The sequence below is a fragment of the Natrix helvetica genome, assembly GCF_964273705.1.
Source record: "Natrix helvetica genome assembly, chromosome: 6".
NCBI classification, from domain to species: Eukaryota; Metazoa; Chordata; class Lepidosauria; order Squamata; family Natricidae; genus Natrix; species Natrix helvetica.
Window position 1 is genome coordinate 42,066,225 of NC_138553.1, and position 27,164 is coordinate 42,093,388.

A 27,164-nucleotide genomic window follows, 5' to 3' on the forward strand; every position below is an offset into this window, starting at 1 on the left:
AAACTGTTTTGGGCGAAACGTGATGAGCTATCAGTGTTACAGGGTTGTTTGTTGTGGGGGGATTGAGTTGTTATTCCATATGCTTTGAGAAGAAATGTGTTAGAAGCGTTACATGTTGGGCATCCGGGAATCGTTAGAATGAAGGCGTTAGCAAGGAGTTACGTGTGGTGGCCAAATATGGACAAAGAGATAGAGGAATGGGTGGCCACTTGTAATCCGTGCCAAGAGTCTAGACCAGCACCCCCTGAAGCAACCGCCACGGAATGGGAGAAGCCCAAAGCACCCTGGTCGCAAATACACATTGATTTCGCAGGGCCAGTCCAAGGACAAACATTTCTTATAGTTGTGGATGCATACTCCAAATGGCTAGAAGTAGTCCTAATGACTTCAATCACGGCAGAGGCAGTCATTAAGGTACTACGGCGACTTTTCGCCACTCATGGCCTGCCCGACCTCCTGGTTTCCGATAACGGGCCCCAGTTCACGGCCATGCAATTTGAAACATATTTAGCAAGTCAGGGAATTCGGCATGCCCTCGTCGCGCCATTCCATCCGGCATCGAACGGACAGGCGGAGAGAATGGTGTGATCTGCAAAAGAGACCCTCGCTAGGATGGGTCCAGGTGATTGGCAAATACGCATTGATCATTACCTCTTAATTCAGCACATTACCCCCAGCGCAATGACGGGTAGGAGCCCCGCTGAATTGCTCATGGGCCGCCGTCTACGGTCTCACCTGGACCGTCTTCACCCAAATTACTCTGCCACACCGCCCCCAGACTCTACAAGCAAAATTCGGAGTTTTAGCATAGGGGATTCGGTATACGCCCACAACTATGCAGGGGGAACATTGTGGATGCCGGCAACGGTAATTGGTATCACGGGTCCACGATCATATTTGCTGGAACTAGAAGATGGAAGGAACTGGAAAAGGCACATAGATCAACTCCGGGGTCGCCTTGCACACTCAGAACTACGATCCGGAAACGAGGACTACTTGCCAGCGCAAAGTCAGCAATCCGAGAGCCCAAACACAGAAGAGCACAACACTTTGGAACCCAGGGTAGAACCAACGGTTGATGGCGAATCGGAACAGCGCCCAAACGAGGACAGCCTTCAGACCCCCGACTGCGAAACAGGGAGAGCAGAACAAGCCGATCCTGAAACCACTCCAGTTCAACCCGAACTACGACGATCCACCCGTGTAAGACAAAAACCAACATACTTGAAAGACTTTGTTACTAACAGGAACATTCCATCTAAGAAGGGAGGGGTGTTAGATATTAACATATATCGCAGCAAGTCTCCACTCAGGTCCGCCGCTAGGGCGGGAACCAGGTATCACTCTGATTGGTCGAGAGGCGTACCCGATCCCTATAAAAGGGGAACCCTCAGACCACAGAGCTAGCTGGATCACTACTACTACTAATAAAGAGCTGTTAAGTCACTACGGGTCCGGAGTCTGTTCTCTCGTTGCCCGAATCTAACAATTGCACTTCTCCCTCTTCCCAAAATGTTCTGACACTTGTAATCAGTCCGCCTCTTCCTCTTCTTTCTCCTCCTCCTCCTTGGCATTGCAATATCAAATAGAAGCATGGAATAGTGGAAAAAGTGGCACCCCACTGATTATTTTGGCAAAGAAGTACAGAAACTGTAATTATGGGGTATTTTTGTTCTGCTAGAAAAAAAGAGGAATTTCAACAATACAATAATACAAGAAGAATGACAGTTTCTCAACTTCATATGGACAATGTAAAAGAGCTTGTGTGATGGTTGCCAGAGCTGCTCAGTTTCCTTAGGACCCATTTAAATCTTCCATTTTTCCCCAAAAACAATTTTGTCTGATTGATATTAATTATCAACAAGTGCTCTTGGCAGAAATGGGTTGATGTTTTTGAGAGAGAAAGTTTCAATTGAGTTTACAAGTGTTGGTGAAAAGATAGCCACATGATCAGGTTATAGAAATCCCAGCAACCTTATTGTGGGCTGGAATAATTATCATAGATATTGCATTTCTTTTGAAACAAACATAGATATACTTCTTAGCATTATACTGTATGATACTTTGGCAAAAATATATATTTATTGATTGAAAGTTGTGTTTCAACTTTTCAGTATTTGAGAGTTCTGTGATCAATTTAGTCCAATTCAGCAAGTCATTGATTGATAACTGTACTATGCACAGAAACAAAATACTGAGAAAAAAATCTTAAGGCTAGGTATGTGTGTATCACCAATTCCCAGGTAACAATTCAGTGAGGATTGAAATATGCTTAGTGACAATAGATCATTAAGTATTGGAGTAGAGAAAGACTATTCAAAGCTGAAAGAAAAGGGGGCAATGAAATGTTGCATACTCGAGCTTCAATGTTTTGCTGAAGTTCTCACTTCTAATGTCTATTTATGACATTTGGAACAAGTTTAAATTTAGAAGTGCAGTTTTTGCCACTTTGCCAGCTTTTCAGGTTTTTGGTGTTTCTATTCAGCAATGTATTCAGTAAAGCATTTAACTAAGAAAGCCATGTTATAACTTTTCACTTTAATTTTCTCCTGTATAAAAGCTGTCAAGTTCCTTTGTAACATGGTGTGAATGATGATAAGAAATTTTACACTGTACTCCATTGTTTACTTGTCTATGATACACATCTATGTTGCTTGAAAATGTTTTGTAGTATCTAATATTTGCCTCTTATTTGTAATTAAATAAAGAATTAAAATATTACACTAAAAGATAAAACTCATATTGCACAGAAAGAAACATTAAACTAGTTTTGACCTAGATAACTCTGTGAGCCAACAAGATTTTGTCTGACACTTGATTTTTCAATTTTTCTTAGCAAGCTGCTTTGAAATTTTCTACAGGAATAGTTTGTCATATACAATTAACTATAATCCTATAAAGAAAAATAAATAAATAAACAAACTGGACTTGAATGAGCCTGAGTATGGTGATGTTTGGTCTGTAGTTCCAGAGGAATACTGAAAACTATTGAAATAAATGTTTGTCCCCCCAAAAAAATCCATATTGTAACTAGATTAGTGGAAACAAGAAACATTTCATTCTTTGAGGAGCAAAATATTAGTATATGTGCTGAAGAAAACACTTTAACTGATTTTTCTCCTTTAGAAAAATAAATTCTCCTTGAATTTGTTCTTCTGTATAGATACTTACTGGAAATAATGACTGTCAACACTATTTATCAGCCACCAATGGATCTTCTACAGAATTTCGTTCTTCAGGCTTAGCCTTAAGTAGACAAACATCTTGGTTTTATACAGCCAAGATTTCCATGTTTTTCCATGCCTTAAGACAAGAAAAAGCAACATAGACTCCTCTAGATGTTGAAGTCCCATTCTTATCAGTCCTTAGCCAATGATGAAGAATGGTGCATGTTAATTTAACAAAACTGAAAGGGATTATCATTACTCACTCCTGCCTTAACTGGAGCACATTAAAGTGCCTTAGGTATATTCTTCTCTCATCTTCATTTTTGTACTGGGTCTTAAAAGCTATGGTTATCAAACTATGATCCCTTACCTTTCAGTCCAATCCTTTGCTTGAAAGCCTCATTTTGAATACTGAACTTGTGAACTTGCCTGCCTTGTGCAATTAAAGCATTTGGTTTAGAAACCTATAAAACATAACTTACTCAATTATTTTGCGTGTGGCATGTCATAAGAAAATTCTTTGCACAAACCTGCTTTTATGTTACATCTAAGTTCTGAATGTTTTCACTGTTACAGCCAGCAATAAAGCTTTTAACTGAAAGGCTTCATGTTTTGGGAAATAATCATTTAGGTTTGCTTTAATAAATAAGCAAATAAAGACATACCATATGTTCTGGGAATACGGATTGGGATTTTTATTTTATTTTATGTTCACAAGGAATAGCAAGATAAGGGGAAGGCATTGTTTGAGTGACATCTTTGGTACTGTATAAGTATCTTCAACCAGTCATTAAAAGTTGAATTGATAAATTTAATTGTCCTAATTTTTTTTTAAATCCCAGCGCAGACTCAATTTTTACCACTTTCTGGAATGTTACAGTTATACAAGTTTGCAGAATTTCTGTGGCAACATTGTTGTAGAAAGATGGGCTACCACTGAGACAGGCTGTTCCCCCAAGGGACCCATAATATCCCTTCCCAATTTGACTGAACAGGACAGGAATATTCTCATTAGTCTTCTGGTGCCCAGAATCTAATCTGAGATTTTAACATGGAAAATTATTCAACAGTTTGCTGTTTCATGTATTGGTGGAATTATTATTGCTGATTAATTTAACGCTTGGATTACTATGGTGTTGTTTTGTAATTGTTGTTGCAACCCTGCAGTTTCTTTATGAATTTAATGGTGTAGTTCTGTCTGTCAAACAGTATTAGTTCTGCAGCAGCTTCTGTCTTGAGGCTTCTTAAACTATGACTGACCATGCAATATATCTAGGAGAAAAAATAATTCTAGATGACAACATCCCTTTTTCTGTGCATCTGTGAGGTAAATATGCAGCAAAGATTATTATCATCAAAAGCTGTTACATAACAAGGTAGAACTAAAGTTTGCATTAAAATTTTTTAATTTAAATATTTGTTAGAAGGTTCTGCTATTATGCACTTCCTAATGACCAGCTACATGATCATTTTTAAGATAATGTCTAGGCCAGCAAATGTGTTTCATAAAGCATGATTTTCTGCCACTATTTTGTATCTCTTGAAATCCAAGCTTGATAGAATAATCTCATTTTAAATATGAAATATAAGCTTCATTTGTTTCTTTTCACAAGAGAGAAGCCAAAATGCTTAGCTCAACTCTAAGGGTTGTTCACTTGATGTAGTAAAGCCCACATGTGTGCTAGGTCAGGTCTCCCAGGGTTTCCCACATTCCTGCTGAAGCACTTCACACTTTTTACCTGGGACTCTGTTTAACAATCTGGGAGATTACTTAACAATCACAACTGGGAATGCAGGGATTGTGGTCATTGACTGAAGCAATCACATGATATTTTGCTTAACCTCTTCACTGAGACTCCAGCTGTGATCATAAGTTTGTACAATTTATGTATAATATGGGAGATTATCTAAAAACTCAAATCTAATAAATCAATGTGGCAGGCTCCCTGTTTGCAAAAGATCTCTAGGCCTAGAAGGCCATAGAGTCAGGGCCAAACTGACCTCAAGGAGATGGTGTTCCAAAGAGCAGGTGCTATGGCAGGAAAGACTCTTCTCCTGGTCCTATCAGATGGATCGCTATAGCAGTCATGACCCATAACATGCCCTTCCTGCTGGACCTGAGTAGCTGTAATCAAAAAAGGCAGTCCCTCAAAAATTATAGGAAACTTGCTAGAATTCTCACATACATTTTAATTAATTTTAATCTATCTGCATTTGATCCAAGCTCAACTGCAATTGTGAGGCCAACTTTTAAGACTAAAGTATATTTTCTCTTGGAAGAAAGTTAGGTTTGTTTGTCTGTTTTAATGTACTGCCCTTTGCTTTGTTAACTGGCTCATTTAACAATGTTCAATGAAAACTATATCTTTAGGCAGTGAGAAACAGAATGCTTTGGCTATATTGTTGCATATTGAGGAAACTCAAAGTGAGGCTGATATTCCTCTTGCTTAAAAAAAACTCTACCTAGAAGAGCCATGGAAATTCTGATGTACTTCTTTTAAAGTGAGAATGCATATTGGTTCTCCCATAATCCTTTAGAAGCTGTATAAGACCGATAGGTGAGACCATAATACACAAATTTATCTCCATTTTGCTATGTTACCTCCCACACACACACATATAAACCAGGATTATAAAATCAGGATTATAAGGGAGAAATGGCCCAGAAGCCATTTCTCTGATTGTTGGAGCAGAAAACTAGCCTCTGTTTTAGGGTTGCTTAAAATGGCCCAGAAGCCATTGCTTCTGGGCCATTTTAGGAACCCTAAAACAGAGGCTAGTTTTCTGCTCCAACAATCCTGCAAGGTCCATGATGGCGAACCTATGGCACGCGTATCAGAGGTGGCACACAGTGCCCTCTCTATAAGCACATGAGCCGTCACCCCAATTCAGCTCCGCCACACATGCGTACGTGCCTCCCACTGGCCAGTTGGTCTTCAGGTCTCTGCCATGGGTGCATGCATGGACCATATGTGCACATTGTATTTGGGGGGGGTTGGGTGCGCGCAGCCATGCACAGACATATGCTTTTGGGCACTTGGTCTGGAAAAGGTTAGCCGTCATTGTGCTAGGTAATTGGGACTGTATTGGCACCATTTGTTTCCCAATATTCACATAGTAGACAGGTTGAGTACTGAGAAAACAAGTTTGGGGCTTCAAGGTCTCACTGCCAGCACAGAGATCAAAGAAACCAACTGTGATGCATATGAGATTGAGAGGGGACACTGAAAATAATATTGTATACTTTTCTGTCCTTTTAAAATGCAAAGCACAAGTAAAATGGAACTACTGGGCTGCTTTAATTGCATATGAGTTATTTATAATTATTTTAGCAGGGTTTTTTTTTTTTGTCATGTAATACACTAAAAATGAATTGCCAAAAACATTTTTATGGAATGACTTTTGTGTGTCAAATTATTGTGAAGACATCTCACTAAGAATAAATAACCTTTCCATAATCTGCTTTGCTTTGCAATAGAAAGATGGTAATTTAAATTGAGAAATGCAAGAAGTTCATGTCCTTCATTCTTTATGTGTATATGTGTGTTTCTGTGCATACACATTATCTGCAGAGCTCTTTTATTTTAGCCTATGGCTTTGCTGCCAACATCAGGGATCATTGGTTTTGTCCCAGATAAGTCTGTAAAATACACATTGCTTCCTATTGAAATGCATTTGTGATTGCTGTGTTTGAACATATAGATATCCCCTGTCAAAGTTTTATAAAGTAAGCACTGAAAGAAAAACATCAATTTAAATGTTTATAGATATATCTAGAAGTGGTGTTTTAGGGCTGCTAGATGTCTGGGTCTATCAAAATATGCTCTGATCTCATTTCGGACTGTTTCAGTCCTCTTGTAGAGCAGTTGTGCCTAACTCCATTGAAATAAATACAAAAAAACTAAGTGTCTTTGGTTTAATTGGATCAACCAGGGCTCTAGAAGATGGTAAATATTTCTAATTCTGAGGAATTCAGTAACACTCCTTCCATCTTATCAAAGGAAGCCAAAATAAATTGTGGAATATTTAAGAGAGAGATCTCTTACACTTTTTAGCAGCTTCCTGAATAAAAAGAAATGTTTCTTATTTTCTTTCTTTTTTCTTTTTTCTGCTTTTCATTCCAATTCTCATAAAATTTCTCTATAGCAAGAATATTGAGATAATGGAATGGGTTATAAGAATTCAAGCAACTGAACTGAAGTTAGAATCTGGAACCAATGTATCTCTACATGTAATATTACATTACATAAAACACTCTAATTTTCTTTCTAACAGTGACTGTTTTTTGACTGAGATTAGGTAGATCTTTTTACCAATAACAAGAAAATTTGCAACACATAAGATCAAATTTGGCAGATGACATGGCTATTGCTCCTTCCTCCGGTTCATGAGTACTGTCAGTATAACTGTATCCTTTTTACTGTCAGTATAAATATAGATAGTCCTTGAGATGATCACTATCGAGTCCAACATTTCCATTGCTATGCAAGACAATTGTTAAGTGAGTTTTGCCCCATTTTATGACCATTCTTGCTACAGTTGTTAAGTAAATCTGGCTTCCTCATTGACTTTGCTTGTCATAAATTTGCAAAGATGGTCACATGACACCAGGATACTGCAACCATCTTAAATACATGCCAATTGCCAAGCATCCAAATTTTGATCACGTGATCATAGGGATCCTGCAATGGTCATACATGTGAAAAATAGTCATGAGACGCTTCTTTCAGTGCCACTGTAACTTCAAAATGTCACTAAATAAATGGTTGTAAATTGAGGACTACCTGTATTACCCTCGTCATGTCTACTATATCATGGTCTCTATCAAGAATATCAAGAAGTGTATCATTTCCAACTGTTCCTCAAAATTCTCCTACCATTTGTACTTTTTAAAATGGGTAAGAGAAGGTCTCCTGTAGTGTCTCAAAGCCACCAAGGCATCATTTCCAGCAATTACTACACACACCCTGAAAATTGAACTCTTAGTGATATGATTATTGCCTGCAGGGAATGTTTCTGAATCTTTTCTTCAGGAATCCCTGCTATAGTAGGATAGAATTTGAAAGTATAATCTGGGTTTGACTATCCTCTGACAAAAACAATGTGTAACAAATCAGTCAATATGCCAGTCATCTTGAAAATTAGACCTTAGAGTGATAATGAGTCTTTGGAAATTTTATATCTTTTTTCTTCATATCTATGCAGAGGTGGCTCATTTTCTCAGTGTGGGAGGAAATTCTCACCATCAATTATTAGGTGCTGACAATACTACCTATTAGAAAAGCAGTACAGTTCTGTTGCCTTTGTTGACTTTATTGCATCTATATTGCATCTCCCATTTAGTGCGATTGCTGTTATAAAAGTCTTCAGTTCTCTTGCACAAAGCACAATTAAACTGGTTCCACTCCAACAGGTTTACTTTTTTTCCTTGTTGTTTCACTGTTGTAAAGCCTGATGGTGAAATAAGACCAATCTTAGAAATGTTGCAGTTTTGGCAACTTAATGGTGTTCTGGTAGTTAAGCATGGTAACTTTACAGGGTTTCTGCTACAGCAAGGAAATTGCTTTGGCTCATTAGATCTCTAGGATGGGCACTTTTGTATCTCTGCTCCAGGTAATGCTTCTTACCAATTTTACATCTTACCTTTCAACCTATCTAGTGCCTTGAGGGTCTACTCTTAGCTCATCCTATCTTCATCTAGAGGGCATTTGTAAGAACTATCATTATTCTCTTAGTTCAAACCTTTTAAATTGTTCTAGTATTGCCATATTTACAGTCAGGGCCAGAATAAATGCTCACTTTAATAGAGCATTACTGTCTCCCAGAAGACAACTGTCACCACCATACTTGCTACTCAATCAGATTTGTGACGTACAGAGACAACCATGAGAAAGAAAAAGTTGCTCATCTATAACTATTGCTCTTTGAGTTGTAATTTGTGCATTCATGTAATCCACCTTCTTGCCCTTCTTTATATATCTATGTTGGTGATATTTCTTGTTCCAAAATATTTATAATAGTTGGGGAATTATGTGTAAATGGTAGGGTTTTCTTTGTGAATATGTTATGTAGGTTTGTTTCTTGTCCCAAATCACTTTTTCTGATGGAACTATTATGCACGTGTAGAATGTATGTATGTATGTATGTATGTATGTATGTATGTATGTATGTATGTATGACTGGACAGAGACATGGATGATCACCTGAAAACCATGAATATAGTCACTAACTTTCTCATTTACTAGGTGTAAATCTTAGCCATACCAATTATACATCATGGTGCACTATTTAATAACTTCTCAATTATCAGTATTATTTTTAGATTTTCCCTTTGGTAATTATTAGCTGAAACTATGACATTGCTCAACAAAGTTTTGGAGATAGTAACCATGTATGTACTTGAGAATAAACTTGGTGAATGATTTAACAGAATAACAGCTATGGGGAGGTTTGCCTGGTCATTTACCTTTTACTTTTTGGAAAAAGCTAAGAAATTGTTACAGTGCTTTTTAAATTTTATTTAATTTCAAAGTCTCTAACAAAATGATTCTTAAAGCTGTCTAAATTTTTTTAATATAAAGAAAGATTTCAAAAGCATTTCATTATATTACATTTATCATTTTAATGAGAAATTGAAAAATGTTTATGAAATTTTTTGAAATAATGCATATTTTTTTAACTTTGCAGGAATTTGCTGCACTTACAAAAGAACTAAATGCATGTAGGGAACAACTACTGGAAAAAGAAGAAGAAATTTCAGAATTGAAAGCTGAAAGGAATAATACAAGAGTAAGTAGAAAACTACTTACAGCATTAAGACTTTTACTAATAGAGCTGAAGTTATTGAAGAAATGTAATGACGGCAGTATTAGATCTGTACAGGTCTTGTCAGAGCAAACATCATATTATAACTTAATGGCATTTTATTCTTTTGTACTCAAATTCAGATTTTTATATTTTTGAGATTAATTCTATTTTCAGGTGTAGCTTTTTGAGCCATTTTTAAAATCGATTTTACTGTAAGTTTAAAGATCACCTGGCTTTTATTAGTTGCCCAGAAATTGCTCAGTCTAGTTTTTGACCCACATATGAAATTGAATAGCTGACACCTGAACAATGATTGAGAAAATTGTGGCTGTTAATCTACTGACATCACACGACCTTTTAGTGATAATTGATTATGAAACATTTTGAACTCATGACATGATGAGTGTTCCCAGATAATGCTTAAGAAATCCAACTGTTCATAGCAGGTAAGTTCCTGAAAATGCTAGTATACAATGGCTTATCTACCAGAAATCTTTCAAAAGCAGTGCTACAAAATTAACATTTCCCTTCTTTTTGCTCATTTTGTATTAAATATGCCAAAATTCAATATAAAAGTTAGAATCAAATCATCATGAATAGGATTATGAAACCCATTTCATTTGCGGGAATAGTGACAACAGAGAATTACGTCAAGTACTAAATAGGTATCTTCTGTATCAACAAATCAGCTATTAAGCAAAATTGCCACTATTTGAGAGAGAGAAGGGGGGAAGGGAGGGAGAGAGAGGGAGGGAGGGAGGGAGGGAGAAATTTCATTCAGGTAAAGTTTTCTCATATGGTGGCCTGTGCCTAATTTGTTTTATTTTTCTTTTTGTTTGTCCCTCTCCCGGGACTAAGAGATTACTTAGACAAGCAATCTTCCTGAGCTGTTTTTTTCCATTGTTTAACATATCCCTAAAAAGTGCTGAAGGAAAGCTCACTGACCTTAATTAGTTGATTAAAACCCTCCAGCTGGCTGGTACTGTTGCCTGAAGGTAACCATATCTTAATCAGTTTCTCACTGAAGGCTTTTGTTATCAGGTACACAAAATTTAGTCCTAAATATGTGCACTGGTCAAAAAATATGTTTTCCTTTCCATTTATATTTATACAACTTTCCAGTTGTATTTGTGAATAGTCATGAAACAAGGAAATTGCTAGTTGAGGGGTGACTGAAGTACATGACTAGCCAAAGAGAAACTCAGGTGCTAATCTTCCCATAGGAATGGAAGACATATGGATGAATTTGACTATGAAGTCTATCACCCTTCACTGGGCCAGCATAGTAGATCATGAGGCATTCCCATCAGTAAAGAGTCCTTTATTTTTGAGGCTCCTTCTGATTTTGATTCAAGCTGATGCTTATCAGTTAAATGTTAAGATAATCATAATATACTTTCACTTCTATTTATATACGGATTGGGTTTTTCCTGTAGTTTATTTCAATTCTGTCTCATTTAGCAATATATTCATATTATTAGATTTTCTTAGTTTACCACTCCTGATATTATGCTAGAGTGAACTGGACTAGGACCAGAGAGACTCAGATTCAAGTCCTCCATCAGCAATGGATGGTCCATGGTTGGCTTTGGGTGAGTCATTCTCTCTCAATCCAACCTACCTCATAAGTTGGTTATGAGGGAAAGTAGAAAGAAGAAATGTCAGGTACATCACTTGAGCTCCTGCAGGAAAATGCTATATAAATCTAGAACATAGAATAATAGAGTTGGAATGGACCTCAGAGGACTTCTAATCCAATCCCCTGCTTGAGCAGGAGACCCTAAACCATTTCAGACAAGTGATTGTCCAGTGATGGAGCACCCACAGCTTCTGAAGGCAAGGTAGTTCACTGATTGATTGCTCTCACCATTAGGATTTTTTTCCTGAGTTCTAACTAATGAATAAACAAATAGCAAATGAAAATGATGCAGTTTATTCCAAGAGTTCCAATAATTATTATGTATGGGTTTATTTTCTGCTATCTTGTCTACATAGAACAGGGGTGTCAAAATCAAGGCCTGAGGGCTGGATCCAGCCCATAGGGTGCTTAGATCTGGCCCATGGGACCACCCTGGAAATAGCAAAGGACCAACCCACGGTGCTTCTGTCACTGAAAACGGGCAATCAGCCCTCCTGAGCTCTGTTTTCACTGGCAGAGGGTTGCAGGAGGCCATCCCAGCTGATTGGAAGTCCATTTTCAGTGGCAGAGTGCTTGGGCCACCACCTGCACCCCCAACATGAGTGACATTGAGCTGGCCATGCCCACACCAGTCCCCTAAGGTCAAACATAACCTTGATGCGACCCTCAATGAAATCAAGTTTAGCACCCCTGACATAGAAGCTGGGGGGGGGGGAATGCTTTAAGGTTTCCCATATTGCTACTTTTGTTATGATTTTGTTTTAGGCTTTAGAAATACAGTGGCACTGAGCTTTAGGTACTAATGAGCTACCTTTTTCATGTTGAAACAGCTGTTACTGGAACATTTGGAGTGCCTTGTTTCAAGACATGAAAGGTCACTGAGAATGACAGTGGTGAAACGCCAAGCACAGTCTCCCTCGGGAGTTTCCAGTGAAGTTGAAGTTCTGAAAGCATTGAAATCTTTGTTTGAGCATCATAAGGCTTTAGATGAAAAGGTACAGTATGGAAATAAATGCTTGCTTATTTTGCAATTTCTCTTTTTGCTTCCCCCAGACTGAAGATTTGTTTCTCATCCTGTTGACATATGTGATGATGATCATTTAAGGATGTTACTCCCCTCCTCGTCTTTTTGGTTGTTGTTCTTCTTGAAATAGCAACAGAGGGGAAAAAAATATGCCAAAATGTTGTGCTGATTGAACGGATGTGATGTGCCCTTTGGTGAAGTCAGTGCCAGATTATTCAGAAGAACTAGCTTCATCGAGAATTTGTACAATCCTCATTTCTTTCTTTTTTCCTGTCTCAAAAAGCAAACATTGAACTATTGCTACATTTTATGACTTTTGAAGCTCATTTATTAATTCCCAGAGCAGATATTAGAGTTCACCAACATACAAAGGCAGAGTCTTTTGAGATTATCACAGAGGCATCGATTTCTCTTCCCAAGTTTTTGAAAGAAAGTTCATACTTTCCAACATTTCAGATATTTGAAACATTTTTATTTTCATGATAATGATGAAGAAAAGAATTAAAATCCAACCTTTTTCTCCAGGATCTTAATATTGCATATATGAGGATCTGTGTTCATTGTATTTCTCTGACAACACTCCTGTGAGGTTGGCTGATCTGAGAAAGACTATGTCACCCTAAACTAAATTCCACTTAATTTAACATTGCTTGAAGTGCTTTGTTCTTCTGTATTAATTTACTTTATTAAGAGCCTGCCTTCCATTGACCTAAAATAAAAGAGTTAGTGAGGATTATCAAGTTGCTAGTTTATTATCAACAATTTAAAATATGCCTTCAATGGTTGCAGTAAATGAAATATCATAGATTGCCTGCTGCCTAGTGAGGAAATTAGATTTTAACTTTAATAGTATAACTAGCAGACCTAGTTATACTATTATATAACTCTCCCGGGGAGAGGGGGCGGTCTATAAATCTAATAAAACTTAAACTTAGATGAAAGATCTTACTTTTAATGCTAATTTACTATAAAAGTGTCACAATAAGAAAGTAAATGGTAGGATAGTATTTCTCCATTTTGCAACTGTAACATTGATTAAAATAAGTTTTGCTTCCCACTTCCAATGTGCATTGGAGATAGCAGATACATCACATGCACAGAAATCTAAATTCTTAATCTGGGGAATCCTAACCAATTCAATCTTCATATGAAAAAATGTCCAAAGCTCTGAGTCCTAAATGCAGTATCCATAGAGGTGATTCCACTCATGTAGTGTTCAAGCTGGATCAAACTGTTAGAATTCGTAGGTATTTTCAAATGAGTCAATTAACCAGAGTTAATTTGTAGAAAACATATCTATATTCTAGTAAAACTCTTGTTATAACATTGAACTGGGCAAAACAGTGCACAATATAGGCACCAATTATTGAATCAAGATAACTTCAAATGGACTAATTTACAGAATGTGTCCAAAATCTGGGGAATGAAATTTGGGGAAATTGTTTTGGTATGTTGACTGCTGCTGGGTTATTGCTGCAGTCATATGATCTTTATTTTCAAAATCTATGACAGTTTTCCAGCGAGTCTTGCAGCGGGCTATTAGATTATTAGAGGACTAATAAACTATTGAGAATAATTTTATTCCACCATTCAAACAATATTACAAAGTCCCAGGAAACCTTTAAGTTTTCATAATGATTAAATTTAATTTTTGTAGTCAGAATTTGCATAATGTATTACTGCTGGAAATGGTCTTTGGAGGCCAATATTTTTTTTCATAATTTAATTTCAGTTTGCAAAACCAGAGAACTTCTCCTCAAAGCTACCCACCATTAGAAAAATAGCAATGTAATGTGTTCTTACAGCATGTTAATGAATAAACCACTAGTCTGAACATTCAACAAAGAATTTATTTTAGGTATTAAAAATATCTCCCTCCCCCAATTATATAATAACATTTCAGCATTCTTTTTAATTAGTGACAATCATTGTATCTTTAGTACATATATTTCTTTGTTAATTCTATGTGTTAATTCTACTTCCTACAAGTAAACTGGATTTAGCAGACTGAATTGTTTGATGCCAAATAAATATATCAAGCTACATAAGCACAAAGCTAAAATGATTTGTTATTATTTCACATAAATATTTAAGAAAAAAAGGCAATTTTTGTTGTTTCACTGTCAGTTAAATGAAATTCATAAAATTTGATAGGACACTCAAATAGCAATTTATAATTTTTGATAGAAAAGAATATTTTTGAGATTACGGAAATGAAATGCTTATTACTGTCAAGAGAAAGCAGTCCTGGTCTTCATAGAAAAGCTAGAATATGTGATTTTTGTGAGATGAAAATGTAATGTCTATGTTTAGGAATAAAGGATAAAAATGCATATTTTTTAAAAAAACTATTTTGCTCATTCTCCATGACATTAATTTGGGTTAAATTAATCTGATCTGCGTATGTGTAAACATCAGAGTTTAGCACTTCCCTCTCCACTTGCCGTTCCCAGCTTGATTGGAGATAGATCAGAAGCATTTGCTTGTATTTTGAACAACATTGTAGTTTACTTCATTATAAGAACCGTGATGGTGCAGTAGTTAGAATGCAGTATTTCAGGCTAATTTAACTCACTGCCAGGAGTTTTATCCTCATCAGCTCAAGGTTGACTCAGCCTTCCATCCTTCAGTAAAATGAGGGCCCAGATTGTTGGGGACAATATACTGACTGTAAACTGCTTAAAGAGGGCTGTAAAGCACTATGGAATGGCATATAAGTCTAAATTGCTATTGCTATTACTGTATCTCAGCTGGGATTCCAGCTAATTTTATTTTCTGAACAAGTAAAATATCATTATCCAGTGCTGAAGTTGTTTCTTCTGAGAAGTCATGTTTGAAACTAATGACTTTTTTCAATTTGACATTTTGAAAAACCATTAATTGAAAATGGAAGCAAATACCTCCAATCTTCTTATAGTCACAATAGAAGAGGAGAGAAGAGTGTGAATGTGCTTCAAAAAATGATGGTATATTAACAGGTGCGAACAATTCAAAGTCACAGGCAAAACCAAGCCAATTTTTGTAATCTTCAGAGCTTGTTCCAAATACAGCATTCCTCAAAAGTAATAATACAGCTTTTATGGAGACAAATGAAAATTGTTCTATAAATCTTAAAATAGGCTTAAATTATTTGTTTGTTTAAGAAAAAGGAAATCCCACCAAACTTATGGAAGGAAAAAAAGAGAAACCTTTGGTTCTGCCTATATGTGTGATGTGGACTGGTAACAGAAATTATTTTTTTTAACTACAGCTTAAGGCACCTGGATATAGATTGATGGTCCACTATAGTGGAAATCAACAGTCTTTATATGTATTGGTCATTATGTATTTTGTTTTGCTTTTCCTCCAGGATCTCCTATACACATTTTACCCTACAACAATATTGTTTATAGTTAGTTACAAAGAGAATATATCCACTGGCGGGATTCAGCCAGTTCAGGAGAACTGGTTGTTAAGTTTCTGAGCAGTTTGGTGAACTGGTTGTTGGAAGAAATCATTAGGGCAGAGAAGCAGTTGTTAAATTATTTGAATCCCACCACTGTATATATCTCATCCAAAGATACAGAGTGGCCATTTTATTGTTGCCATGTTTTTTATGACTTGTGTCTTTACATTTATCACAGCCCTGCTTTTCCTTCTGTTGGGAATAAGGTCTCCTAGAATACTAGTAATGTATTTGCAAAATCTACCTTGGAGGTAGAAATAGAGATGAGTGGAAAGATTTCCTGGAGAAAGGATGTTCTACTGAAATAGTAAAATAAAATATAAATTGCAAAGTAAATTATTGAGAATTTATTCTGGAGAAGAGGAAGATGGATAAAGAAGAAATAGCAAATTCAGAATGGCTATGTGAAGAAGAGTGACTTGGTTGAAATAGTTGTATCTTTGCCTATGAGCTATCCAGTGTGAAACAGAAGAAAAACAAGGGTTCATTAGATTAAAAGAAAATATAGGCAGTAAACATTTCTTAGCCAGTGCTTCACTAGGCAATTCTTTACCAGATCAGAAATTCATAGACCCACTATAGATAAAATGTAAGACTCTTGTTGCCAAGACTATTTTAATTATTGATTGTTGATGGAGAAGAGTTGAAAATATCTAGATACCAGGTATATAGCATGTGGGCAGTTTAATGATGGAATCCATAAACTGCAACATCAAAAACAAATCACTACATAATATATTTTTTCTTTTCTAGGTAAGAGAACGACTAAGGGTTTCCTTAGAAAGGGTCTCCACGCTTGAAGAGGAACTAACAGCTGCTAATCAGGAGGTAAGAAAACATATTTTCTTGGTTGTTAATTCTAAATGGGATAAAACATTTTTTAAAATGATTCTCTGGATTAAAATCATTTAATTTGAACTTAATAGATAAATGTAATTTATAATGAATAAATTAATTTATAGGAACACTTTTTTATTGAGATCATCTAAGTACGAGCAATTGTGTTATGGGATAAACTTTCTAGTGGGTGGAGTCTGAGTAACAAGATATTGGCTTGGAAAACTAATTGTTGACTTGAATGTTTAGAGATTCTAGAGCAATGTGAGCATCATTGGAGCATTGGTTTTGATTGTTGGTATACAAGCTAGCATGTGCCAGAATAGATCAATGCTGCCCGCATCATTGCAAGGAATGCTGCATGATTCCTATTGAGCAACGCCATAATGAGCATTGGTGCTATTTGTAGACTTACCCATTGATGATCATTGCATATGGAAATTGTGACTGGAATGTAAGAATGTAAGTGATAAAAAGAGTAAATAAGTAAATGAAATTATAGTAGAGTTTATGAATACATTTAGAGACATGAAGGTTTAGATTGGAATAAACTGGCTAAAATTTACAGAATTATTTATGAACTTTCAAACTTTCACCAATATGAAATTGGAATTGACTGTTTGCAATTCCAACTTAGAAGGTTCTGGAAGGCAGGAAAGGGTAAGTTTATGGTGTGCTGCACGCTATGCTTGGCAGCAATATCAACCAAGCCTCCAGTTTCCATAGATTGGGTGGACAAGAAAAATATATATAGAAAGACAGTTCACATCCATCTCTCCCTAAACATCCTCAGAGAGGTTTGTACTAGGCAAATAAGGCAGCACAAGAATGGCTGTTAGGGCCAGCATGTACCTCCTCCCTTTGCCTGTGGTTAGATGGGGCAGTGATGCCTGGTTGCCTTGCCAGTGGCCCTTCTCTAGTAAGGGTCACAATGGCCCATCAGACAACTGGCCTGGCCTGGGAGTGAGGAACAAAAGAAAGCCAGTGCAAAACAAAACAAACTTACAAACAACATATTGGAATGTAACTCATTCATAAGAACTGCACTGAATGTATGTATCCATTGGTGTCCTTTAGAATATTCTGGGTGTGAAAGTAGAAATTCATAGGATGGCGGTAGTTACACATTATGCTCCAGTAATAATGTTAATGGGAGAGCCATATATGAATTTGGAGAACAAACTTTGCAACATTCTGAATGAATAGAATCCAGAATATTAGTTGATATAAAAATCTAGATGAAAGCATGACCAAACATAAAGAAAAAGTGATTGGGCCATTTAAAAATCCAGTAATGAATTAAACAGGATTTGTTGACACTCTGCTTAGGAAAAGGTCTGTTCTGAATATGTGTTTTCAGTTTATGATTATCCATGTGTACACGTACCTTAGAAGTATGTTTAAAGAATGAAAATGTCCTTGTATTTTTTTATTGCAGATTATCTCATGCTCAAGAATTCAAACTATTTATAATAAATGTTAAGTAGATTGATATACCTGTGAATATAAATTACAAATTAATATATATTGGTCAAGATAACTTTGTTTGAAAATGGACTGAGTAATAAATAAGTGGCAGAAAAAAAATAGAACAAGTAGATGAATCATGGTACCTTGGTAGAATGTTTGCTGAACATGAAAAAATGGAGAAATATATCACATGAAAATATTTTTTTAAAAAAAGAAGAATCAAACAAATCCACTCAGAGTTTTTACTCGGATCATAAATGACCAGCTCAAATTACTTTGGACACATCAGGTGAAGACCAAGCTCTTTTGAGAAGTCCATAAATATGGAAGGAATGGAAAGGAAAAGAGGATGGCTAGCAGCAAAGTGGATGGGCTCAATTATAGCAGCAATGGGTAGTTTGATACCTAAAGAACCAGATTGGAGGGTAAGACAACTATCTGGACACTAGGAGACAACATTGGCTTGCTACATATAGCAATCGGTCAAAGGCTGGTAGATTGATGATGAGCAGAATGTAGTTTGTTTTGATGAATGAATGTTGAAAGAAGAGAAAATAGCATGCTTCTAGCTATTTATTTTAGCGAAGTAAGAAATGGGTTTATCAGAGAAAGATAAATGCAAATTAAATGTATAATTCTGACTACTTAAGTCAATGAGGTGAATCAAGAAAGAACAGGGTAAAATGAATGGGTCCATTAGTTTGATCATTGTATGTCATATAGAGAATGAACAAGGATCAAATCACAGAACAAGTGTCGCAAGGAAGAATCAGTGTATTAAGAGGAAGGGAGATCTGAAAGTAGTGGTTAGTGGAGTGAACAACATTCTGAAAAACAGGCAGTTGAAAAGTTTAAAGAGCAGAGAAGGAACAAATGAATTGGTGTAAGACATGATAGAAGCAAGGATAGTTTGCAAGAGTCGAAAGGTATACGCATGGTGAATTGTATTGTCATAGATTATATTTCGTTTCTGTTTCTCTTATTTTATGCCTTTAATTTCCTTTTTTATTATTTCTTATTCCTTTTCTGTACTTGGTAAAATGTTGCTTACCTCAGAAGGAAACACCATAATGGTAATGTACTATGGCCTATATACTATATTATACACTATAACTATGTGTATATTGTATGTTTGCCATGAGTTGAAGTAATCATGTGTCTTTATAACTTAGAGGAGTCAAAATAATAATTTTGACTCTTAACATTTAAAAAAAACGTAAGTTATGTTCAAAATTTTGTATATTTTCTGCAGCATTACTCTCACCCATGAAATAAACTACTGATTAGTTGCCCACCCAGATAATGCAGCCAACTGGCATCAAGGCTCTTGGGCAAGAGACAAATGATGCAATTATAGGGTTTTACACAACGGCTAAAAAGAGCTTCATAATTCCAACACTGAGTTCAGAATTGGTCAAAGAATACAAAAATAATTGGTCTGCCCCAAACAAGAAAAAAATAAACTCTAGGGAGCTTAAAAATAAATCCTCCCCAAAAAGGCTTATTGCCCATAATTCAAAATCATTTCCTTCACTTGTAAAAGAAAAAAGCAGTAACATGTAGGGATTTGCTTAGGTTGCTCATAGAATTGTCCTAGGATCAATGCAAGAAATGTAACGCAGGAGGAAATCTCTGTTTGAACATTAATTTTCACATGCAGCTTCTTTCCCTAAAGAGTCATTTCCTCAAAACACTTCTTTGTTTCTGTAGGGAATAAAGCTGTAATAGCACTCATAGAAATCATTCAGGGGAATTTATCTTGCAAAAAATAGTGCCAATGTTGAACTTAATGCTAATGTATAAATTAACTTTACCAAGATTTGCAAAGCAGTTTTCCAAAAGACAATGTTCATTTTATAGAGCAGCTGCATAGAAAATTCTTAATTTAAATTATTTTACTCCATATATTAGTTAGGAAGGACTTTATTGAAACATTTTTTGAAACAGGACTTTTTTTTCAGTGAGTTGAACCATGAAGAATCTTGTTCCATGAGAGTAACATTACCTTATGACAATGCCAGTCCACCCTTGCAGACCATCCATGATGCATGGAACATCACAGATTGATGATCTTCTGGAATGTCTGCTATGAGTCCTATCCCTCATGACTGACTACTAGCCTTTGACCCTTCATGACTATTTATGCTGTAGACATCTCTATTTTAATATTATTCTAGGCTATGCCAAGATAAACATTTTTGAAAATGATTTAAATGTTTCAGAAGATGAAATTATAAAGCAAAGGTAGGAAACCTTTGGCCCTTCAGTTGTTGTTGGACTGAATTCCTATTCATCCCTGGCATTTGTAACTCTGTTTAGAGCTGATGAGTTTTGTAATCTAACAAAATCTGAAGGGGTACAGATTCTTCCATTGTTCGACAGTTATTCTCTTTCTCCTTGCTTGTATGTGTGTGTGAGAGAGACAGAGAGTATAGTTTGGGATTTAGCAGTACTATGGCAATCCATATACCAAGTGGTGGGACATTTCATTATTACTTCTTTTATTCTATAATATGAATGTTGTATGAAATTATTCCCTTTGTATATGATTGGGTAGCTATTTGACCAATTATTCTAATTGTTAGTTTTGATGAAAAATTAAATTAGTCATTCTCTTATTAGAAGCTAGCCACTCCCAATGTTACTTTAAAATTTGTGGTAAAAGTGCCCTATTAATGTGGAAGGATGCCTGATTCTGGGGTCTGAGCAGATGTACGTTGTCTGGTTTATATATAATGTATATAAGGTTACTTAGAGATATGCCAGATGGCCTTATGCTTTGTATGCTTCAGTTATCACAATTGACTTATCCATTGGTCAAACAGGCACATTTTAAATAATACTTTGGTTAATTTTTTTAAAAAGAATTTTATTGATTTTTAAACATTTATGGGGAAAGGTAAAAGGGTACATAGAAAATTTTGGCAGCTCCCATGCTAGTGGTAGAAATCCCTCCAAATCTCACATTTTTTACAATATTAAAAACAACATATAAAAGATAAGCAAAAAACAGAATCTTATTCTACATTGTATCAATCATGTGTTCAATCATTTTTTCCTTTGTCACTTTCTAGTATATCAACAATTGCAAATATTTCAAATACTTTTATTTTTGTGACCTGAGCCTTTTCGATATTGCTCCTTCCTCCCTGTCCCCAGGTGGAACCACAGCCCCCCCCTCCTTCATATCTTGTACCTTGCTACCCTTTTCACTACCTTCCCTATGTTCGTCCTCTAGGAGATAAAAGTGTTTTTAAATGAAGGCTTCAGCCTCCTGCACTGTATAAATTCTAATTCTATTTCCCTCCCAAAAAATCAACATTCCCTCTGGCAATAACCATCTAAACCAAACTCCTTTATTGTATAATTTCTTTGATAAGGAGGAATACTTCCTCCTTCTTTCTCTTATCTTTTTCGGAATTTGCTTAAGAATGGTGATTTCTTCATCTTTATATTTTAGTGGTCCCTCCCTTTGGGCCGTTAGCACCTCATCCCTTGTGGTCCTCCTGAGAAATTTAACATGTACCTCCCTTGGAACATTATGACTTCTAGCATATGCTGAATTAATCCTGTAAACCAGATCCATATCCCACCACAACTGTTCTTTATTTCTCTTAATGTATTCTGCTAAAATTGTACTCATAATATCCTTAAGGTCTTCATTTTCTGTCTTTGGTAGGTTCTGGAATCTGAGAAAAAAGGACATTCTTTCAAGTTCCATTTTTGCCATAAAGTCTCCCCCAGCCCAGCCGCCCCCTCCTCCAACACCAGAATTCTCTGTTTCTTTTCTGAAATATGATGTTGAACACCTCTGAGTTCATCTTTAAGATCTGTCACCTCTTTTTTCAACTCATTTTGACCCCTCATAATTTCTTGAAACATTTGGGTAACAGATAGTTCTTTTGAGCTCTCTCCAGACCCTTCTTGTTGTAAAAATGAAGTAATTTTCGTTTGCTGCATGCTTGGACTGGAGGTGTCAGAAGCAGGAGCTGAAAATGACTTGCCCATTGGTGGTTTCTTAGGCCCCATTTGTCTGAGTTCAGAGATGGTATAAGTCTTTTACAAAGAAAACGGCGTCAGTGGAGTGCGCAGCTGTGCCGGTCCAAGGGGGCAGGCAAATCCAAAAGGGAAAAGTTAATTCTCCTTCACAGTTCCAAGGCACAGAGGCACACCAGAAAGGGGAAAGTCAAATAATCAAAGTCCAGGAAGACCATGTAACAGGAGAGGTCCAGGTTTCCCTCAGAGAGGGTAATAAAACAATACCAGAGGTTTTTTTTTCCCCGATTGTAGTTTCAAAAGGCAGACTTCATTTGTAAGTGCAAGAACAAAGACGGAAGGGAGCCATATTGGCCCCTCCTTTCACAGGGAGAAAGACAGAGATCTCCATAAAGTTTTTTTAAAAGAACAGCTCAGCAATCATCTCTTGCAATTGTGATAACAATCTTTCTCACATAGTTAGTTCAAGTGACGAGTCAGCCTTTATTCTCTCTCCACTCCAATAGAGAGAGAGCTAATTCAAATGCCGCTTAATCCGAGGGGGGGGGTAAAGAAAAGAAACACCCCCCTCTAATCTTCAGTTTCAAATAAGTTGAACACGAACTTACAATAGTCTGCTGCTTATCCTTTAACAACAATTAAGGAGATCAGGATGGCTCCCCCACCACCAGCATTCAGCCGCTCTTCCTTGGATTAATTCCTTCCTCCCGGAGCCCATTCGGCGAAAGGACGGACAGCCTGAAGCTGTACCATGTTCCCCTCCGCTCCCCGGCTCCTGGGGCAAGGCTGAAAACACCCCTGCCGGCTGCCGCCAAGTCCGGGGGATTCCAGCGAGCCGCCCTGCGGCAGGAGACCCCTCCAAGGCCCCCTGTGCTCCTTACGGAGCCCACCGAGGAGACGAGCGGCGGACAGCACGTCCGTCGCCTGCAGGAACCGGAAGACACATATTTTGGTTAAAAATTTGAGGATCAGATTATCTTTTGGGGCCTTATCTACAAGTACATACAAGATGTATGGATACTTTAAAGATATTTCTGCATATACAGGTGGATAAACCCTTCCATGGATAAACTGAACCCAATTTTGGGGAAGTATTTTGTCTCCTAAAATTCTTGAGCTATTTGCAAACATATATATTAGATGAGAAAGAATACAACACAATGCCACAGGGGTGTGTATGTATCAGTACTATTGTACTATAGTAATATTGGAATTTCCTGCATGGTGGTATGGAAATTTTATGTTTCCTTTTTCATAATCTTCCTGAATGTTGTGCCCTGTGGACCTTTAATATCACTATGCCAAATTCCTAATAATTTAAATTGCTAATTTTAAAACTGTCACACCTCTGGGAATCTGATGTGACTGCAGTCTTGTGCTAGGGGACTTAATCCTCTAAAAATAAATGAAATATAGTAAGGTGTTAATGGCTTAAAGAAATGTTAATATGTTAAGCAATACTCCAAACAAGAACTATATTATTAGGTTCACTCAAGTACTTTTTCACATAATATGATATAAAAAAATCTTTTTGTGTTGCATAGCATCCTTTATTTTGGTTTAGATATAACTCCAGAGGTACTCTGCAATGCAACTTCATTAAACTAATATATCAGAAATTGCTTAATAAACACATAATCATTTAAAATACAGCAAATGTGTCTGCTAATGAAAAATTAGTGGTTTGGAAATACAGAGTCTAAACCTAGATATTGAATCAAGTTATAAGTTTGACAGTTCTTATAAAGATTTTAGCTTTCCTCTAACATTTTTTTCAGGTAGCACAATAATAAATACTGTATGAGTGTATATTAATGATATGTATTAATGAAATGCCAGAGAGGGCATTTTCTTGCTGGAGGAATTTAAATTAAAGCATGTTAATTTTTTGCCACATATTCAAATCAATTGTTACAAGTCTTCTTTAAGCAGCCTGGAGAAGTTTTGCCCAAGGAATATCATGTTAATTAAATTACAAACAGAAATATATCTCATTATTTTTTCTTATTGAAACTAACAAGAAATATTATTCCTATTTAAAATACCTCAAATTTCAAAATGTAAACATTAATATCCCATATTGTGTTCATAGCTCAAGATTTTTTTCATGTAAAATATATTCTGTTTCAAGAACTCTTTTGACTATATGAAGCCTATATGAAGTTTTGTCCATGGTGCCTCCACCATTTACTTTCATTGCAAAGCCTTATCTTCATGTTGAAAAATGAAGAATACATGAATAGCATTATAAGATTAGTTGCTGTCAGACTTCCAAAGTAAATTAGACAGGAAACATGACTAGATGAGCTAATTCAACTTTATTGTAAGGATACCTTAACAAGATCTTACAAATCTGAAAGTATAAACTTTCCACCATGGCTTTTGATCCATTAGTCCTTCCTAAGTTTCTTTCTCTGACTATTAAGCCACTGCAGGCTCCAGTCTCTCTTGTCTGATTGTTTTCTAGGGAACACCTCTTTCCCCTCCTCCCACAAGGTCATCTACACGTTCCATTAAAACAGCAGAGTAAAGATCTGCAACTAAATATGTTCATTTGAATGTGATATAGTTGGCAATAATCCTTGATCCCTTTCAATTGGCCAAAAATCCTTGATCCCTTTATCCATATTAAGGAACTCAACAGGAGCAGTCAACTCAAATTAGAAGCAAATGGAAATTTCAAAAGCCCTTTGGTACAGTCTTGATAATATGTCTATAGCTTACAAACACTATTTCCAAAATCAAAGCGAATATGATTTTGAACTTTATGAAATTGAAAAGCTATATAAAGAACACAGTGTTTTCTCAATTGTTGGCATCTTCAAGATATTAAACACAAGGTGCAGGTCTGACCTAAGGCATTTTATTCAGCCTGTATCCTCTGTGTAGATGTACTGTGTACTACATGTTCTACATCTATGTACAATTGTGTAGCAAGCTGAGTGAGTCAAGGTGAACAGAATTTGTGGCAGATAAAAAGCAAAATGAAATAATACAGGAAATCTGCATCTTGATTAAAAAAACAAGCATAATTATTTGCCCATAGTAAAAGGTGATCCTGTTAATTGGGAGGAAAGGGAAATTGGGTGTTTTAAAATTAAATCAATTCTAAATGTTATAAACATCTACTAAAACCTTTTAATTATATTAAAAATCAAATTAAATCATTGTAGCATGTTCTAAACAATTTAACTGGAAGCAAATTTCACTGCGTACAATTAGCCTGACATAATTTAATGGTTTTTACATATGGTTTTAAATATGCTGTAATTTAATGAAAAGAGCATTAGTCTATTAAGGGGAGAATAATAACACTTCTGCTAGAGGAAGTAGTACAGAAAAGATAGCACTTTTCAGATACTGTATCTAATGTTGTCATTAGACAGAGGGAGGAGCCACTGATTTTTCTGTTGTCCCAAAGGCAGGGGTGAAATTCAGCAGGTTCTGACAGGTTCTGGAGAACTGGTAGCAGAAATTTTGAGTAGTTTGGAGAACCGGCAAATACCACCTCTGGCTGCCCTCAGAGTGGGTTGGGAATTAAGATTTTGCAGTATCCTTCCTCTGCCACGCCCACCAAGCCACGCCCACAGAACCGGTAGTAAAAAATTGAAGCCAGAATACTTTGCCTTTACTGAGTGTCTTTAAACAGAGATTGGATGACCATCTCTCCAAAATGCTTTAGCAGTTCCTGCACTAAAAAGGGATTGGTTTAGATGACTTTTGAGTTTCGTTTGAACTCTTTGATTTCATAAGGATGTTAAAAGTGACAATCAGTTGGTCTATTAGTAAGGCACTGAACTAGGAGCAGCGAAATACAACTTTTAGACCTTTCTTTGAGCAACTGGGTAAAAGCAATGGAAAGTCATTTCTGAAAATGTTGCCAAAAAAATCTTGAAGATTTATCTATGTAGTCACCAGGAGTCAACACTGACACAAATGAAAAATATGCTTATGTGCAAAAGAATATGTATGTATACATTATCTTTCTCATTGCCAGTTTCTAGGGAACATAACTGAGAATGCTGTTGCATTCATATTCTGCTTGCAGGTTCCCTTTTGGTTCCTATGTGAAAACATTCTGATATTGATAAGTCTTGGTCTGATTATTACTCTCCTTGTATTCTTAAGTCATAGATAGGAAATAAAACTAACAAAACTAAATTGGCAGATTCTGCCGTCTTATTTAGCTATGTGGCATCAAGTGAGAGATTTCAGCTGAATTCGACTTTGCAAGAATTTTAAAACAAAGCTCGGGACAGTGTCCAGAATGTGGTCTTCTGTGTTCAAGACATTTATAGCTCCTTTCAGCTTGAAATATTTTGCAGGCCTCTACATAAAAAAAAATCCTCTGTATTTTGAATGCAAAATGGATATGACCTTTTCCAAGGATTAATTGTTGTGGCAATTTCTATTTTAGAATAAATTGTAAAGCTGCCTGGACCTGGATTCAGCTGTAAATCACGGGCCCTGGACTTTAAACATCTTAATTAAGCTGAATTTGGCTTTAGTGTCTTGGATGTTCAAAACAGCCTGGTTAAATAAGAACTTTTCTGCTGATTAGATGAAGCCATATTTAACAGTTGCTTGCCATCTCATCTCCACCACTTGTTGCTTTTGTCCCCTGCCTATCCCACTTTTCATTGGACTTCTCACAGTGCACTTCATGACATTGAATCTGAAGACTTTGGAATGTGACATAACTGTCATTTTGCCTTTAAAATCTCTCACTCTTGATTCAACTTTCAAACAAATAACATGTTATTGAAATCTGAATTAAAT

General features: G+C 36.3%; 1 protein-coding gene across 3 annotated transcripts in view; it reads left to right on the top strand.

Annotated features, from left to right (window-relative positions):
* Positions 1 to 27,164, top strand: part of PPFIA2 (PTPRF interacting protein alpha 2) — a 232,043-nt gene that overhangs the window by 126,647 nt on the left and 78,232 nt on the right. For all 3 annotated transcript variants that reach the window (XM_081956679.1, XM_081956680.1, XM_081956681.1), the window contains exons 4-6: positions 9,855 to 9,956; positions 12,444 to 12,608; positions 16,836 to 16,910. In XM_081956679.1, coding sequence (XP_081812805.1) covers positions 9,855 to 9,956; positions 12,444 to 12,608; positions 16,836 to 16,910 — 342 coding nt within the window. The remainder of the gene's footprint in view (positions 1 to 9,854; positions 9,957 to 12,443; positions 12,609 to 16,835; positions 16,911 to 27,164) is intronic.